A 17,649-nucleotide genomic window follows, 5' to 3' on the forward strand; every position below is an offset into this window, starting at 1 on the left:
GATCCATCGCAGCATCCGGGGAGGCTCCACTGTCCAGCTCGACGGTGCAGTGACGACTCCACAGCACCCCGGCGAAATCTCCAGGACCGAGGATCCAAACTCCACTTTCCGGTCCGGGGCAGCACTCCAAGAGGTGAACATCGACGAAAGAAATGGATTCCCGACATCCAGGGCCGAACCTGTGGAAGAGAAGACCACCACAGCCCACCTGAGGGAGAGCCAGAAGATGGCAGTCGAACCACGAAGAGAAGAACCTGTAATCTAACTGCCCGTGGCCATACCACGAGGGGCAGCATTGGAGGAGCGACACGTGGCACCGAGCGGCCAATCGGATTGGGAGGCTCCCTTAAAGGAGACCGGTAACCAAAGAAATTTAAAGGGACAGTTTCAACTATTTGAATACAAGGACTTTAAATCTAAAGATGCAATAAAAGGGTGCAAGTATGAAAATGTATGCAATGTAACCATGAAATTGTGATGCTGGTTTAACTAATGAGACTAATGAGAAGAATGCAGGTGTCAGTAAGGTTAAGAACAAGTTTATTATGCTTAACAATAATGATAGTGAGTTTGAAATGCCTAATGTAACCATGTCTGTTGAGACCAGGACACCCAAAAGAGATGCATAGGCTAGAATGTACAATGCAGGCTCGACTATGTGTGATCAGAGAAAAGGTGTCTTGTATACTGGTCGGACACTGCCAAAGAACATTGGGTCCTAAAGGGACTATGCTAATGCCAATGGAATCCCTCTGTGAGAGACCCCAGGTCCAGCAGGCTTGCTGATCATGTAGCCTGGACCTTTGGAACAAATGTGATGCCCTTGCAGGATGCACACACATCCAGTGAGAGCAGACCCACTACAGGGACAGTGATCAATGGGCACCCCAGCCATCACCAATGGCAACCTGCACCAGACCAGCTCTACAGGTCACCAGGTCACCAGGGCCAACACCAGGAGCGTGAGGTCAATACCCTCCAGCTTCCCTGGCAAAACCTGGGATGACCTGACCCTCATCCCAATTGGTGGACAAGGAGCCCACCCAGTCATGTGGCCCTGCCCACCACCCCACAACTACTCACATCATAGAATATACACCACAACCACTGCTGCTGTGGTTATCCCCCTGAGGGATCCCACAACAGTGACACCCACATGGTCTGTGTGTGAGGGAGGGGAAACGTATGAGGCCAGCCTCAAGCACAGGGGTCACACCTGGTAACACACAACTCTCATCACAACCTCCCATAGCCCACCACTGATCACCTCCCCTGGGCATGATAATAAGGATATAAAAAATGCTTAGGGGGGAGTGTTGTTGTATATGCATGCCTGTTTACTGTGTGATGTCTGTAACACTATTATGCAATACTGAATGTACCCTTATACTGTACACACATTACCTGTACACCAGAGGGTGCTGCTGTTGGAGACCTAAGGGTTACTGCACACTGCAGGTAACCCAGTATATAAAGGAACTCACAGTTTGGTGTCCTCACTCGAGGAGCTGCAAATAAAGGACTACAGGTCTACACAGTTTCAGTATCATACCCTGCCTCGTGGAGTCATTTGCTAAAGGTACACAACAATATCCAATTAAAAACAAGAGCATACAAAGTGGCCAAAACTAGTGGGAGGACAGAAGACTTTGAAGCTTTTAAAAGCCAAGAAAGTACGACAAAAGCAATGATTAAGAAAGGGAAGATAGACGATGAAAGTAAATTAGTGCAAAATATAAAAACAGATAGCAAGAGTTTCAATTGGTATATAAAAAGGAAAAGGGTGGCTAAAGTAAATGTTGGTCCCTTAGAGGACGAGACGGGGGAATTAGTAATGGGGAACATGGAGATGGCAGAAACTCTGAACAAATATTTTGTATCAATCTTTCCATAGAGGACTCAAACAATATTCAGACGGTGGATAGTCTAGGGACTATAGGCGTGGAGGAACTTAACACAATCACAATCGCTAAGGAGGTGGTACTCAGTAAGATAATGGGATAAAGGCAGATAAATCCCCTGAACCTGATGGCTTGCATCCTAGTGTCTTATGAGAAGTAATGGCAGGGATTATGGATGCATTGGTTGCAATTTACCAAAATTCCCTGGATTCTGGGGAGGTCCCAGCAGATTGGAAAGCTGTAAATGTAACACCCCTATTTAAAAAAGAAGGCAGACAAAACGCAGGAAACTATAGACCAGTTAGCTTAACATCTATGGTTGGGAAAATGTTGGAGTCCATTATTAAAGAAGCAGTAGCAGGACATTTGGAAAAGCAAAGTTTGGTCAGGCAGAATCAACATGGATTTATGAAGGGGAAGTCATGTTTGACAAATTTGCTGCAGTTCTTCGAGGATGTAATGAACAGGATGGATAAAAGGGAACCAGTGGATGTGGTGTATTTGGACTTCCAGAAGGCATGTGACAAGGTGCCACATGAAAGGTTGCTGCACAAGATAAAAATTCACAGGGTTGGGGGTAATATATTAGAACAGATAGAGGATTGGCTAACGAACAGAAAACAGAGAGTCGGGCAAAATGGTTAATTCTCTGGTTAGCAACCAATGACTAGTGGGGTGCTACAGGGATCAGTGCTGGGACCCCAACTATTTACAATCTATATTCATGACTTGGAAGAAGGGACTTGAGTGTAACGTAGCCAAGTTTGCTGACGATACAAAGATGGGAAGAAAAGCAATGCGTGAGGAGGACACAAAAAATCTGCAAAAGGACATAGACAGGGTAAATGAGTGGGCAAAAATTTGCCAGATGGAGTATAATGTTGGAAAGTGTGAGGTCATGCACTTTGGAAGAACAAATCAAAGAGCAAGTTATTATTTAAATGGAGAAAGATTGCAAAGTGCTGCAGTACAGCGAGACCTGGGGGTACTTGTGCATGAAACGCAAAAGGATAGTCTGCAGGTGCAGCAAGTGATCAGGAAGGCCAAAGGTATTATGGCCTTTATTGCAAAGGGGAAGGAGTATAAAAGCAGGGAAGTCTTGCTACAGCGATATTAGGTATTGGTGAGGCCACACCTGGAATACTCCGTGCAGTTTTGGTTTCCATATTTACGAAAGGATATACTTGCTTTGGAGGCAGTGCAGAGAAGGTTCACTAGGTTAATTCCGGGGATGAGGGGGTTGACTTATGAGGAAAGGTTGAGTAGGTTGGGCCTCTACTCATTGGAATTCAGAAGATTGAGAGGTGATCTTATCAAAACGTATAAGATTATGAGGGGACTTGACAAGGTAGATGCAGAGAGGATGTTTCCTCTGATGGGGGAGACTAGAACTAGTGGGCATAATCTTAGAATAAGGGGCTGCCCATTTAAAACAGTGTTGAGGAGAAATTTCTTCTCTCAGAGGGTTGTAAATCTGAGGAATTCGCTGATCAGAGAGCTGTGGAAACTGGGACATTGAATAAATTTAAGACAGAAATAGACAGTTTCTTAAATGATAAGGGGATAAGGGGTTATGGGGAGCGGGCGGGGAAGTGGAGCTGAGTCCATGATCAGATCAGCCATGATCTTATTGAATGGCGGAGCAGGCTCACGGGGCCATATGGCCTACTCCTGTTCCTATTTCTTATGTTCTTATGTTCACTCAGCTTGTAGTCCAAACCATTCATACAGCATGTTTTTTAACGATATAACTATTTGTACGGCACTTTTTCTGACGGACAGGTGACAAACCCCACCCCTGTCAAACTCCGCCCCTCTCCCGGCCGAATCATTCCGTGCGTGTGGTGCCAAGAAGCAGGACCTGGGGCTCCGACTCTCTCTCCCCGGCAGTCCTGGGCCCGTTGGCGGTGGTCCTGGGCCCGATGGTGGTGAGGGGGCCTGATGGTGAGAGAGAGGCTGGGTGGGGGGCGGGGGGTGGGTGGGAGAGGGAGAGAGGCTGGGGGAGAGACCTGGGGGAGAGAGAGACTGGGGGAGAGAGAGAGGCTGGGGGAGAGAGAGAGGCTGGGGGAGAGAGGGACTGGGGGGAGAGAGAGACTGGAGGTAGAGAGAGACTGGGGATGGGGAGAGACTGGGGGAGAGAGAGACTGGGGGGAGAGAGCGACTGGGGGGAGAGAGAGAGGCTGGGGGGAGAGAGAGAGGGGCTGGGGGGAGAGAGAGACTGAGGGGAGAGAAAGAATCTGGGGGGAGAGAGAGTCTGGGGGGAGAGAGCGACTGGGGGGAGAGAGAGACTGGGGGAGAGAGAGAGGGGCTGGGGGGAGAGAGAGACTGAGGGGAGAGAAAGAATCTGGGGGGAGAGAGAGACTGGGGGGAGAGAGCGACTGGGGGGAGAGAGAGACTGGGGGAGAGAGAGAGGCTGGGGGGAGAGAGAGAGGCTGGGGGGAGAGAGAGAGGCTGGGGGAAGAGAGAGAGGCTGGGGGGAGTGAGAGAGGCTGGGGGGAGAGAGAGAGGCTGGGGGGAGAGAGAGGCTGGGGGAGAGAGAGTGGCTGGGGGGAGAGAGAGAGGCTGGGGGGTGAGAGAGAGGATGGGGGGAGAGAGAGAGGCTGGGGGGAGAGAGAGAATCTGGGGGGAGAGAGAGACTGTGGGGAGAGAGCGACTGGGGGAGAGAGAGAGGCTGGGAGGAGAGAGAAAGGCTGGGGGGAGAGAGAGACTCGGGGAGAGAGAGGCTGGAGGTCGAGAGAGACTGGGGCGGGGAGAGACTGGGGGAGAGAGAGAGACTGGGCGGAGGGAGAGACTGGGAGGAGAGATAAACTGGGGAGAGAGGCTTGTGGGGGTGGGGGGGGATGCTGAGGGGGAAGAGAGTGACTGGGGGAGAGAGAGAGGCTGGGGGAAAGAGAGAGGATGAGGGGGGGCAGAGAGAGAGACATGGGTAGTGGTGGGGATAGGGGCTCGGAGGGGAGAGAGCGAACTCAGGGAAGACGGATCACGTGCTTCCAAACCCCTTCAAGGGACATCGTTGGTGTATATGATATCCAGAAGTCACAACACTGTCACTATTCACTTCATACCCAATAAACCTGTTAACAATCCGTACACTATGCCCCATCTATGGTGAGGGCGGGGCAGGGGGTGGTGGTGGAGGATGCACTTGCACTGGGGGTAAGGCACTTCTGCTGGGGGAGGGATGGACTGGGGTAAGGTACTTCGGCTGGGGGAGTGATGTACTTGGACTGAGGTAAGGGACTTTGGCTGGCCCTTGCTGTCTTCTGGGGAGCTCTGTCCTCTGCCACTTCAGGAAGTCAAAGTGGATCGAGTTACAATTTGCAAAGTCAGTGAGACCTTGGGATGGGCGGTTCCAGTTACACATTGCTGTGAAACTTCAGGGTGTGGCTTATCCTCCAAGGGGACCAATTAGAAAAGAAGGGTGGAACATGGTGGCCATTTTGGCAGTACAAATAAACACATCCTTTTTTTTAAGTGGAACTACACTGAAAATAAAACTGGGACAGAATCTTTCCCTTTCTCCTTTCTTTATTTCATGATAGACTATTTTTCCCCCTCTTACAACCCAGTTGAGAAATTCTGGTTACTTCTTACTTGTCAAAATGTTAGAGGGTGGGGTTCTTGGTGGGGTTCAGTCACCAGATTCAGAAGACAGTGCTTTGTTCTCAGCAGTGTTGTAAACTTAAAATGTCGATCACAAACTTTCCCCACATCTAGAGGCATAATCTTACATTAAAATGATCATACTCAACATATTCACACTTTCTTAAAACTTCCAAAATTCAAAACATGACGACAAAGTGTTAAACGGCTTTTAGTTCCATCGCAGAAAAGTGGGTGGAGCTAAAACAGACACAACAGACACTGGGGCCGAAATTCAGGGTCTCAGTCAGAACCGTTACTGCCCGTTTGTGGTGACCATGCGGCGGAATCCCGTGGCCGCTGCTTTGTGGTCAACTGTCCGCCCCGACCCACATTCAGGTCGGGGATTTTTCGGCCGGTACCCAATTCCGCCCCACTGCCGATGACTGCCGCAAACACGTGATCAAAACACACACCGCCGCTCTCCCTCACCTGCAAAATACAGCGCCCCAAATTCACTAAAAACAATCGTTGCCCCGCCGCACGGTGCCCCAGACAGATTTTTCTGTCAGTGCAGCTTCTCCTCACTGTGTGTGGTCCAGCAATGCGGCGGCCCTTCGAGGGGAGGGCCCACTGCCGTGGCCGGCATTTCTTTATTTTTGCCGGCAACCTGGTACCTCCTCTTGGGAGCCAGGCCACTGGCCCGGCCGAAATCTCCCTGGTGGCTCAGTGGCTGAAGATATAGAATAATAGAATCATAGAAGTTTACAGCACAGAAGGAGACCATTTCAGCCCATCGTGTCTGCGCCGGCCAACAAGAGGCTATCCAGCCTAATCCCACTTTCCAGCTCAAAGACTGTAACCCTGCAGGTTACAAACTTCAAGTGTGCATCCAAGTACTATATAAATGTGGTGAAGGTTTCTGCCTCTAGCACACTTTCAGGCAGTGAGTTCCAGACCCCCACAACCCTCTACATGAGGAAATTTCCCCTCAAAACCCCTCTAAACCTTCTACCAATTATTTTAAATTTATGCCCCCGGGTTGTTGACCCCTATGCTAAGGGAAGTACTCCCTTTCTATTCAGAGTATCTAGGTCCCTCATAATTTTATACACCTCAATGAGGTCTACCCTCAGCCTCCTCTGTTCCAAGGAAAACAAACCCAGCCTATCCAATCTGTCCTCATAGCTAAAATTCTCCACTCCTGGCAACATCCTCGTAAATCTACTCTGTACCTTCTCCAGTGCAATCACGTCCTTCCTATAATACGGCAACCAGAACTGCATGCAGTACTCCAGCTGTGGCTTAAACCAGTGTTTTATACAGTTCAAGCATAACCCCCCTGCTCTTATATTCTATGCCTCGGCTAATAAAGGCAAGCATTCTGCATCCCTTCTTAACCACCAATTCTACCTGGCCTGCTACCTTCAGGGATCTATGAACATGCACTCCCAGGTCCCTTTGTTCCTCGACATCTCTCAGTGTACTATCATTTAATGTGTATTCCTTTTCTTTTCTAGCCCTCTCCAAATGCATTACCTTACATTTCTCCAGATTAAATACCAATTGCCACTGTTCTGCACACCTGACCAGTTAGAAACATAGAAATATAGAAAATAAGTGCAGGAGTAGGCCATTCGGCCCTTCGAGCCTGCACCGCCATTCAATGAGTTCATGGCTGAACAATGCAACTTCAGTTCCCCATTCCTGCTTTCTCGCCATACCCCTTGATCCCCCTAGTAGTAAGGACGGCATCCAACTCCTTTTTGAATATATTTAGTGAATTGGGCTCAACAACTTTCTGTGGTAGAGAATTCCACAGGTTCTCCACTCTATGGGTGAAGAAGTTTCTCCTCATCTCGGTCCTAAATTCTTAGACTGTGACCCCTGGTTCTGGACTTCCCCAACATTGGGAACATTCTTCCTGCATCTAACCTGTCTGAACCCATCAGAATTTTAAACGTTTCTATGAGATCGCCTCTCATTGTTCTGAACTCCAGTGAATACAAGCCCAGTTGATCCAGTCTTTCTTGATATGTCAGTCCCGCCATCCTGGGAATCAGTCTGGTGAACCTTTGCTGCACTCCCTCAATCGCAAGAATGTCCTTCCTCAAGTTAGGAGACCAAAACTGTATACAATACTCCAGGTGTGGCCTCACCAAGGCCCTGTACAATTGTAGTAACACCTTCCTGCCCCTGTACTCAAATACCCTCGCTATGATGGCCAACATGCCATTTGCTTTCTTAAACGCCTGCTGTACCTGCATGCCAACCTTCAATGACTGATGTACCATGACACCCAGGTCTCGTTGCACCGCCCCTTTTCCTAATCTGTCACCATTCAGATAATAGTCTGTCTCTCTGTTTTTACCACCAAAGTGGACAACCTTACATTTATCCACATTATACTTCATCTGCCATGCATTTGCCCACTCACCTAACCTATCCAAGTCACTCTGCAGCCTCATAGCATCCTCCTCGCAGCTCACACTGCCACCCAACTTAGTGTCATCCAAAAATTTGGAGAGATTACATTTAATCCCCTCGTCTAAATCATTAATGTACAATGTCGACAGCTGGGGCCCCAGCACAGAACTTTGCGGTACCCCACTAGTCACTGCTTGCCATTCTGAAAAGTCCCCATTTGCTCCTACTCTTTGCTTCCTTCTGCCAACCAGTTCTCAATCCACGGCAGCACACTACCCCCAATCCCATGTGCTTTAACTTTGCACATTAATCTCTTGTGTGGGACCTTGTCGAAAGCCTTCTGAAAGTCCAAATACACCACATCAACTGGTTCTCCCTTGTCCACTCTACTGGAAACATCCTCAAGATTTGTCAAGCATGATTTCCCTTTCACAAATTCATGCTGACTTAGACCTATCATGTCACCTCTTTCCAAATGCGCTGCTATGACATCCTTAATAATTGATTCCATCATTTTACCCACTAACGATGTCAGGGTGACCGGTCCATAATTCCCTGTTTTCTCTCTCCCTCCTTTTTTTTTAAAAAGGCGGGTTACATTGGCTACCCTCCACTCCATAGGAACTGATCTAGGGTCTATGGAATGTTGGAAAATGACTGTCAATGCATCCGCTATTTCCAAGGCCACCTGCTTAAGTACTCTGGGATGCAGACCATCAGGCCCTGGGGATTTATCGGCCTTCAATCGCATCAATTTCCCCAACACAATTTCCCGACTAATAAGGATTTCCCTCAGTTCCTCCTTCTTATTAGACCCTCTGACCCCTTTTATATCCGGAAGGTTATTTGTGTCCTCGTTAGTGAATACCGAACCAAAGTACTTGTTCAATTGGTCTGCCATTTCTTTGTTCCCTGTTATGACTTCCCCTGATTCTGACTGCAGGGGACCTACATTTGTCTTTACTAACCTTTTTCTCTTTACATATCTCGAGAAGCTTTTGCAGTCCGTTTTAATGTTCACTGCAAGCTTCCTCTCGTATTCTATTTTCCCTGCCCTATGAAATCCTTGGTCCTCCTCTGCTGAGTTCTAAATTTCTCCCAGTCCCCGTGTTCGTTGCTATTTCTGGCCAATTTGTATGCCACTTCCTTGGCTTTAATACTATCCTTGATTTCCCTTGATAGCCACGGTTGAGCCACTTTCCCTTTTTTATTTTTACGCCAGACAGGGATGTACAATTGTTGTAGTTCATCCATGCGGTCTCTAAATGTCTGCCATTGCCCATCCACTGTCAACCCCTTAAGTATCATTCGCCAATCTATCCTAGCCAATTCACACCTCATACTTTCAAAGTTACCGTTCTTTAAGTTCTGGACCATGGTCTCTGAATTAACTGTTTCATTCTCCATCCTAATGTAGAATTCCACCATATTATGGTTACTCATCCCCAAGGGGCCTCACACAACGAGATTGCTAAGTAATCCTCTCTCATTACACAACACCCAGTCTAAGATGGCCTCCCCCCTAGTTGATTCCTCGACATATTGGTCTAGAAAACTATCCCTTATGCACTCCAGGAAATCCTCGTCCACCGTATTGCTTCCAGTTTGGTTAGCCCAATCTATATGTTTATAAAGCCACCCATGATACCTTTATTGTATGCAACCCTAATTTCCTGTTTGATGCCCTCCCCAACATCACTACCACTGTTTGGAGGTCTGTACACAACTCCCACTAATGTTTTTTTCCCTTTGGTGTTCTGCAGCTCTACCCATATAGATTCCACATCATCCAAGCTAATGTCATTCTTAACTATTGCATTAATCTCCTCTTTAACCAGCAATGCTACCCCACCTCCTTTTCCTTTTATTCTATCCTTCCTGAATCTTGAATACCCTTGGATGTTGAGTTCCCAGCCCTGATCATCCTGGAGCCACGTCTCTGTAATCCCAATCACATCATATCTGTTAACATCTATTTGCACAGTTAATTCATCCATCTTATTACGGATACTCCTTGCATTTATACACAAAGCCTTCATGCTTGTTTTTTTAACACCCTTTGTCCTTTTAGAATTATGATGTAGTGTGGCCCTTTTTGTTTCTTGCCTTTGTTTACTCGGCCTTCCACTATTGCTTTTTACCTTTCTATCATCTGTTTCTGACTCCATATTACTTCACCCTGTCTCGCTGCATAGGTTCCCATCCCCCTGCCATATTAGTTTAAACACTCCCGAACTGCATCAGCAAATGTTATCCCTCGGATATCAGTTCGAGTCCTGCGCAAGTGCAGACCGTCCATTTTGTACAGGTCCCACTTCCCCCAGAACTGGTTCCAATGTCCCAGGAATTTGAATCCCTCCCACTCGCACCACTGCTCAAGCTACGTATTTCTTCGAACTATCCTGCTCCCTCTACTCTGATTAGCACGTGGCACTGGTAGCAATCCAGAGATTCCTACCTTTGAGGTCCTATTTTTAATTTAACTCCTAGCTCCCTAAATTCAGCTTATAGGACCTCTTCCCACTTCTTACTTATATCATTGGTACCTGCATGTACCACGACAACTGGCTGTTCACCCTCCCTCTCCAGAATGCTCTGCAGCCGCTCTGAGATACCCTTGACCCTTGCACCAGGGAGGCAACATACCATCCTGGAGTCTCGGTTGCAGCCGCAGAAATTACTATCTATTCCCCTTACAATAGAGTCCCCTATCACTATAGCTCTCCCACTCTTTTTCCCGCCCTTCTGTGCAGCAGAGCCACCCATGGTGCCATGAAGCTGACTGCTGGTGCCTTCCCCTGGTATGTCATCTCCCCCAACAGTATCCAAAGCAGTATATCTGTTTTGGGGGGGAGATGACCGCAGGGGACTCCTGCACTACCTTCCTGCTCTTGCCTTGTCTCTTGGTCACCCATTCACTATCTGTCCTAACCCTTACCTGATGTGTGACCAACTCACTAAATGTGCTATCCACAACATTCTCAGCATCGCGCATGCTCCAGAGTGAGTCCATCCGCAGCTCCAGTGCCGTCATGTGGTCTGTCAGGAGCTGCAGCTGGACACACTTCCCGCACACATAGTAGTCAGGGACACTGAAAGTATCCCTGACTTCCCACATAGCACAGGAGGAGCATGACACGGGTCCGAGCTCTCCTGCCATGACTTAATCCTTAAATTAATTTACTTACTAAAATTTACTTAAACACCAAACAGCTACTTAGTAGTTCACTGCCAATTAAACCAATCTAAAAGTCAGTCTAAAAGAGAGTTATACTTACCAGTCGAACAGCCAACCACTTACCAGCTTGGCTGTGACGTCACCTCTCGATTTCGCACCCCTCTATCTTTGTCTGCAGCTGGTTGGGCTGCTCACTGGGCCTCCATCTCCTACTCTCGCACTCCTTATCAGCTGCTCTAGTGTCAGCACTGGTAGGAAAAACAAGACAAAACAGCACCTGCAACCCCCACTTGCCTGAACTCAACCACTTACCAAACTCACGAATGCCACTCTTTGTTGCTGCAGTTGAATGATAACTTCCTGCAGTCCACAGCTTTCTTCTTCATTATCAACCACACAGCTTATTTTTGTATCATCTGCAAACTTCTTAATCATACCCCTCTATATTCAAGCCTTTACGTATAGCACAAAAAGTAAGGTACCTAGTACTGAGCCCTGCAGAACCCCACTGGAAGCGTCCTTCCAGTCACAAAACCATCCACCATTATCCTTTGCTTCCTGCTTCTGAGCCAATTTTGGATCCAATTTGCCACTTTGCTCTGGATCCCATGGGTTTTTACTTTCGTGACCAGTCTGCCATGTGGGACCTTATCAAAAGCTTTGCTAAAATCCAATTACACTACATCATACGCACTGCCCTCATCGACCCTCCTGGTTACCTCCTCAAAATTCTATCAAGTTAGTCAGACACGACCTTCCCTTGACAAATCCATGCTGACTGTCCCTGATTAATCCGTGTCTTTCTAAATGTAGATTGATCCTGTCCTTCAGGAGTTTTCCCAATAATGTTCCCACGACTGAGATTCAGCTGACTGGCCTGTTATTACTTGGTCTATCCCTTTCTCCCTTCTTAAACATTAGCAATCCTCCAGTCCTCTGGCACCACACAAGAAGCCAGGGAGGGCTGGAAAATTATGGTCAAAGCCTCTGACATTTTGTCTTTTGCTTCGTTTAACAGCCTGGGATATATTTCACCCGGGCCTGGGGACTTATCCACTTTCAAAGCTGCTGAACCCGTTAAAACCTCTTCTCTCACTATGTTTATTTCATCTAATATCTCACACTCCTCCTCCTCGATAGCAGTGTCTGCATCGCCCTCAGTTTTGTAAAAAGAGACGCAAAGTATTCATTGAGAACCAGACCCACATTGTCCACCTCCACACACAGATTATCCTCACGGTCTTTAATAGGCCCTGTCCTTTCTTTAGTTATCCTCTTATTCTTAATATAAAATGACGGATTCTCTCCCCTTTAATGGACTTTCGGTCCAACGTAAAAAAAAACCCGAAACGCTGAAAATCAACGGAGAGGCCGCCTCAACGATCCCGGCGGAAAAATCTTAAAGTAAAAGGAAGTGCGCCAGCTTTCTGGTGGCCCTGAATTTCGGACCCACTTTCTTTCAAAGGCAGACTTTCAGACAAAAGGAATATTGTAACGTGTTAAACATTCACAGTCAGGAAAACTTGTACACTTTCACACAAACTGAAATTGCAATATCTTTTAAGGTTCCTTTCACTCAGTAAACTTGAGATTTATTTTTCTCGGCACAGAAACTGGTCGGTTCAGTGTCGCTTTCAATATTAAGTTTACTTTTTTTCCTTCACCTTTTAAACTATCGTCTCAGCAGCTGTTCCTGGCTCCACAATTCCCTGTTTTTTCTCCTTTTGCTGATTTTTCAGATGGGTTTGCCACTCTGCAAAAACGTCATTGAACCATGCACAATCTGATAATTTCTATATAAATAACTTGTCTGGACATGCATGGTCTGACCATTTCTGTAAAAACTTGTCTGGACTTTGCACAGGCCGATAACTACCAACAGTAATGTCTCATCAGCAGTAAAGCAAGATACATTTTATAATCAAGCTTAGTTCATTTAATAATCTTACAAAAGCAAGGTTCACAAATGTTAATACATTTTATAACCTCACAATGGTTGCAAGCACTTCAACCTTCTCTTTTGCACTCATGTGCTGGGCTCCGCTATCATTGAGGATGGGGATATTCATGGAGCCTCCTCCTCCCGTTAGTTGTTTAATGGTCCACCACCATTCACAACTGGATGTGGCTGGAATGCAAAGCTTTGATCTGGTCCACTGATTGTGAGATCACTTAGCTTTGTCTATAGCATGCTGCTTCCACTGTTTAGTGTACATATAGTCCTGTGTTGCAGCTTCCCCAGGTTGGCACCTCATTCTTAGGGATGCCAGGTGCTTTTCTTGGCATGCTCTTCTGCACTCCTTATTGAACCAGCGTTGGTCCGCTTGCTTGATGGTAATGGCAGATTGAGGGATATGCCCGGCCATGAGATTACAGATTGTGATGGAAAACAATTCGGCTGCTGCTAATGGACACAACGCTTCATGGATGCCCAGTTTTGAGCTGCTAGATCTGTTGAATCTATCCCAGTTAGCATGGTGGTAGTGTCACAAAACATGATGGATAGTGTCCTCAGTCTGAAGACAGGACTTTATCTCCACAATAACTGTGGTCATGGCTACCAATGTTGTCATGGACGGATGCATCTGCGACAGGTAGATTGGTGAGGACAAGTTCATGTGGGTTTTTCCCTTGTGTTGGTTATCTCACCGCCTGCCGCACTCACCGTCTGGCAGCTATGTCCTTCAGGACTTGGCCAGCTCTGTCAGTAGTGGATCTACCGAGGTACTCTTTGTGATGGACATTGAAGTCTCCCACCCACAGTATATTCTGTGCCCTTGCGTCCCTCAGTGCTTCTTCCAGTGTACTAAGCTTAAATAAAGAAGATTGTGAAGGTATGAAGGCAGAGTTGGCTTAAGTGGACTGGGAAAATAGATTAAAATGTAGGACGGTTGATGAACAGTGGCATACATTTAAGGAGATATTTCACAACTCCCAAGAAAAATATATTCCAGTGAGGAGAAAAGAGTGTAAAAGAAAAGATAGCCATCCGTGGCTAACTAAAGAAATAATGGATGGTAATCAATTTAAAACAAGGGCATACAAAGTGGCCAAAACTACTGGGAGGGCAGAAGATTGGGAAGATTGACTGCCAGCAAAGAATGACTGAAAAAATGATTAAGAAAGGGAAAATAGACTATGAAAGTAAACTAGAATGAAATATAAAAACAGACTGCAAGAGTTTCTATAGGTATATAAAAAGGAAAAGAGTGGCTAAAGTAAATGTTGGTCCATTAGAGGACGACAACGGGGAATTAATAATGGGGAACATGGAGATGGCAGAAACTCTGAACAAATATTTTGTATCAGTCTGCACGGGAGAGGACACTAACAATATCCCAACAGTGGATATTCAAGGGGCTGTAACAGGGGAGGAGCGTAACACAAGGCAGGAGTGGGGTACTGAAGTTGCATGTTCAGCCATGATCATATTGAATGACGGTTCAGGCTCGAAGGGCCGAATGGCCTGCTCGTGCACCTATTTTCTATGTTTCTATGTTTCTATGACTCTCAGGGGCATCCCTCCCGACTGTATACAACTGTGCCACCACTTCTGGTGAGTCTGTGCTGCCGGTGGGATAGAACATATCCAGGGATAGCAATGGAGGAGTCAGGGACATTAGCTGAAATGTATGACTATATATGAGGCTGTTGGCTGCATGCAATATTTGTGTCCAATTCTGAGTGTTGCACTGTAGGAGGGATGTGAAGCCCTAAGAGTGGGTGCAGCAAAGATTTAAAAGAATGCTTCCAGGGTTGAGGGACTTCAGTTGCATGGCTGGGTTGGAGAAGCTGAGGTTGTTCTCCTTAGAACTGAGATGGTTGAGGAGATTTGATTGAGGTTTTAAACATCATGAGGGGTCTAGACAGAGTAGATAGAGAGAAACTGTTCCCATTGGCGGAAGGGTCAAGAATCAGAGGACACAGATTTAAGGTAGTTGTTAAAAGAATCAAAGGTGACATGAGGAGAAACATTTTTATGCAGCAAGTGGTTAGAATCTGGAATGCACTGCCTTAGGTGGTGGAGGCAGATTCAACAGTGACTTTGAAAAGGGAACTGGATAAGTACCTGAAGGGAAAAAAATTGCAGAGCTACGGGGAAAGGGCAGTGGAGTGGGAGTAATTAAAGGGCTTTTGCAGAGAGCCAGCGCGGGCTCGATGGGCCGAATGGCCACCTTCTATACTCTAATCATTGTATATTACAATTCAAAATAACATAGCAGTATACTGGACCCTATTTTCTGGCCACAACACTATTTGCTGGTCATTCACACCCATTAAAGGAGGAAAATGACAATTAAAATGTTATCTTGGTTCAAAATGATAACCTAAGGAAAAGGAAAATCATCAAAAAGCCCATCAAAAATTACAATGTGCATAAAATGGATAGCACACATGTGCATGTGAGAATGGATTATCACCCAATGGGAAAGCTGAATTGCAAGTATTTAGCAAGAAGTTACAGCCTGCGCTATCATTAAACATTATGATCGTTAATATAGCTTTGTTGCATCTTGTATAAATGATTTAAGGTGCTGAAGTAACCAGATCGTGTAGTGCAAATTGCATTAGTACATTTGCTTTTCATTGAATAGAAATCTGCTGATTAGATAAAAGGTTAAAGCTGTTCCCTACATCTATATTGGAGTAATTTCAAATTTGGAAGCTAGCTCACTTTTGGTTGAGTTTACTTGCAATGTAAATGATCACATTATGAAAAGATTAAATGATTCGAGCTCGCCATTTTCCTCTGAAAGGGCACATTGCATTCCACATGTCTTCAGTTTGCATCGCTGCTATAGGAACAGCACTGTAATTTAGGTAATTTGCATTCCACATGCCAATGCCACGGAGTTTTAATTTCCTCAAGATAAATGCCTTTATTGAAAAACTCTCTGGATCGTCAAACCAGACCTCATGGTATGTAATATTGACCTGCCATAAAAAAATAAAGAGAGTTACACAAATAGGAGCAAGGTTTGACTCAGTGCACAGTTCCAGACACAGTGCTGAACATCTTCAGCAGCAATATGCACAATACATTAAACTTGTACTTACATTAAAAGGTGAGGTTAGGTCGGCTGAGCTAAAGAAAGGTGAAAAGGTGGATTTTTTCAAAACTTAGTTGAAATGGATTATGAAAATCACTGCAAACTAATAGAAACTAATTTTTGAAAAAGTCTGGCTACTGATTCTTCATTGAGATCACAGAACTTCAAAAAGAATACATTTCAACTTTTTTATTATTTAATGGGGCCAAGTTTCGGCCTGAGTTACTTCTGAATTTTAGAATGGAGTATCTTAGACATTTAAATTCTCGGCATTTAGTTTGCTCCAGTTCTAGTCAGTGAGAACTGACAGCGAGGGGAGGGGGACAAGTGGGGTGGGGGAGGAGGAGGAGGGGTGGGCGAGGAGAAGGTGGGTGGGGGGGTGGGAGGAGGAGAAGAGGAGGAGAAGGGGGGGAGAGGGGGGGAAGGGATGGGAGAGGGGGAGAAGGGAGAGAGGAGGGAGGAGGGAGGGAGGGAAGGAGAAAGGAGGGAGGAGGGGAAGGAGAGAGGATGGAGGGAGGGAAGGAGAGAGGAGGGAGGGAGGGAAGGAAAAAGGATGGAGGGAGGGAAGGAGAGAGGAGGGAGGGAGGGAAGGAGAGAGGAGGGAGGGAGGGAAGGAGAGAGGAGGGAGGGAGGGAAGGAGAGAGGAGGGAGGGAGGGAAGGGAGGGAAGGAGAGGGGAGGGAGGGAGGGAATGAGAGGAGGGAGGGAAGGAGGGAAGGAAGGAGAGAGAGAGGAGGGAGGGAGGGAGGGAAGGAGAGAGGAGGGAGGGAAGGAGGGAGGGAAGGAGCGAGGAGGGAGGGAAGAGGGAGGGAAGGAGGGAGGGAAGGAGAGAGGGAGGGAAGGAGAGAGGAGGGAGGGAAGGAGGGAGGGAAGGGGAGAGGGAGGGAAGGAGGGAGGGAAGGAGAGAGGGAGGGAAGGAGAGAGGGAGGGAGGGAAGGAGAGAGGGAGGGAGGGAAGGAGAGAGGGAGGGAGGGAAGGAGAGAGGGAGGGAGGGAGGGAGGGTAGGAGAGAGGGAGCGAGGGAAGGATAGAAGGAGGAAGGGAAGGAAGGATGGAGGGAGGGAGGCAGGAAGGGAGGGAAGGAGGCTGAACGGCCGGGCCCAAGACTTCGGGCTGGATTTACAGGTAGGTGGCGTCGGGTCTCGAGGTGGGGTCGCGGAGGTCCGGGGGGAGTGGGGGGAGAGTCGCGGAGGTCCGAGGGGAGCGGAGCCACGGAGGGGGGTGGGGGGGGAAGAGTCGCGGAGATCGGGTCGCTGGGGGGGGGGTGGGTGAGCGGGGGAGAGAGAGTGAGGGTCGGGTCGGGTCCAGTCAGGTGGGAGGAGCCTTATCCACGCAGCCCCATTGAGGCCATTCGGCCAGGGCCAGGGGCTGCGTGCTTCGGGCCCCTCCCACAGTTTTGGGCGCCTGGAGCTACTGCACATGTGTGCCCACTGTAGCGTGCATGTGCAGAAGTCCCGGCACTGTTTTCAGCCCAGGGACCTGGCTCCGCCCCCACAGCTCGTGCTGCACCGC

The 17,649-nt window shown here is 47.4% G+C and overlaps 1 protein-coding gene across 1 annotated transcript in view; it reads right to left on the bottom strand.

The window, feature by feature from the left end:
- Positions 1-12,902: 12,902 nt before the first annotated feature.
- The window catches only part of LOC139268373 (di-N-acetylchitobiase-like), a 71,509-nt gene continuing 66,762 nt past the window's right edge, over positions 12,903-17,649 (bottom strand). Inside the window, exon 8 of the mRNA XM_070886443.1 lies at positions 12,903-16,023. Within this exon, the coding sequence (XP_070742544.1) occupies positions 15,811-16,023 (213 nt within the window). The 3' untranslated portion in view covers positions 12,903-15,810. The remainder of the gene's footprint in view (positions 16,024-17,649) is intronic.

Source organism: Pristiophorus japonicus, chromosome 8 (genome assembly GCF_044704955.1).
Source record: "Pristiophorus japonicus isolate sPriJap1 chromosome 8, sPriJap1.hap1, whole genome shotgun sequence".
Classification (NCBI taxonomy): domain Eukaryota; kingdom Metazoa; phylum Chordata; class Chondrichthyes; family Pristiophoridae; genus Pristiophorus; species Pristiophorus japonicus.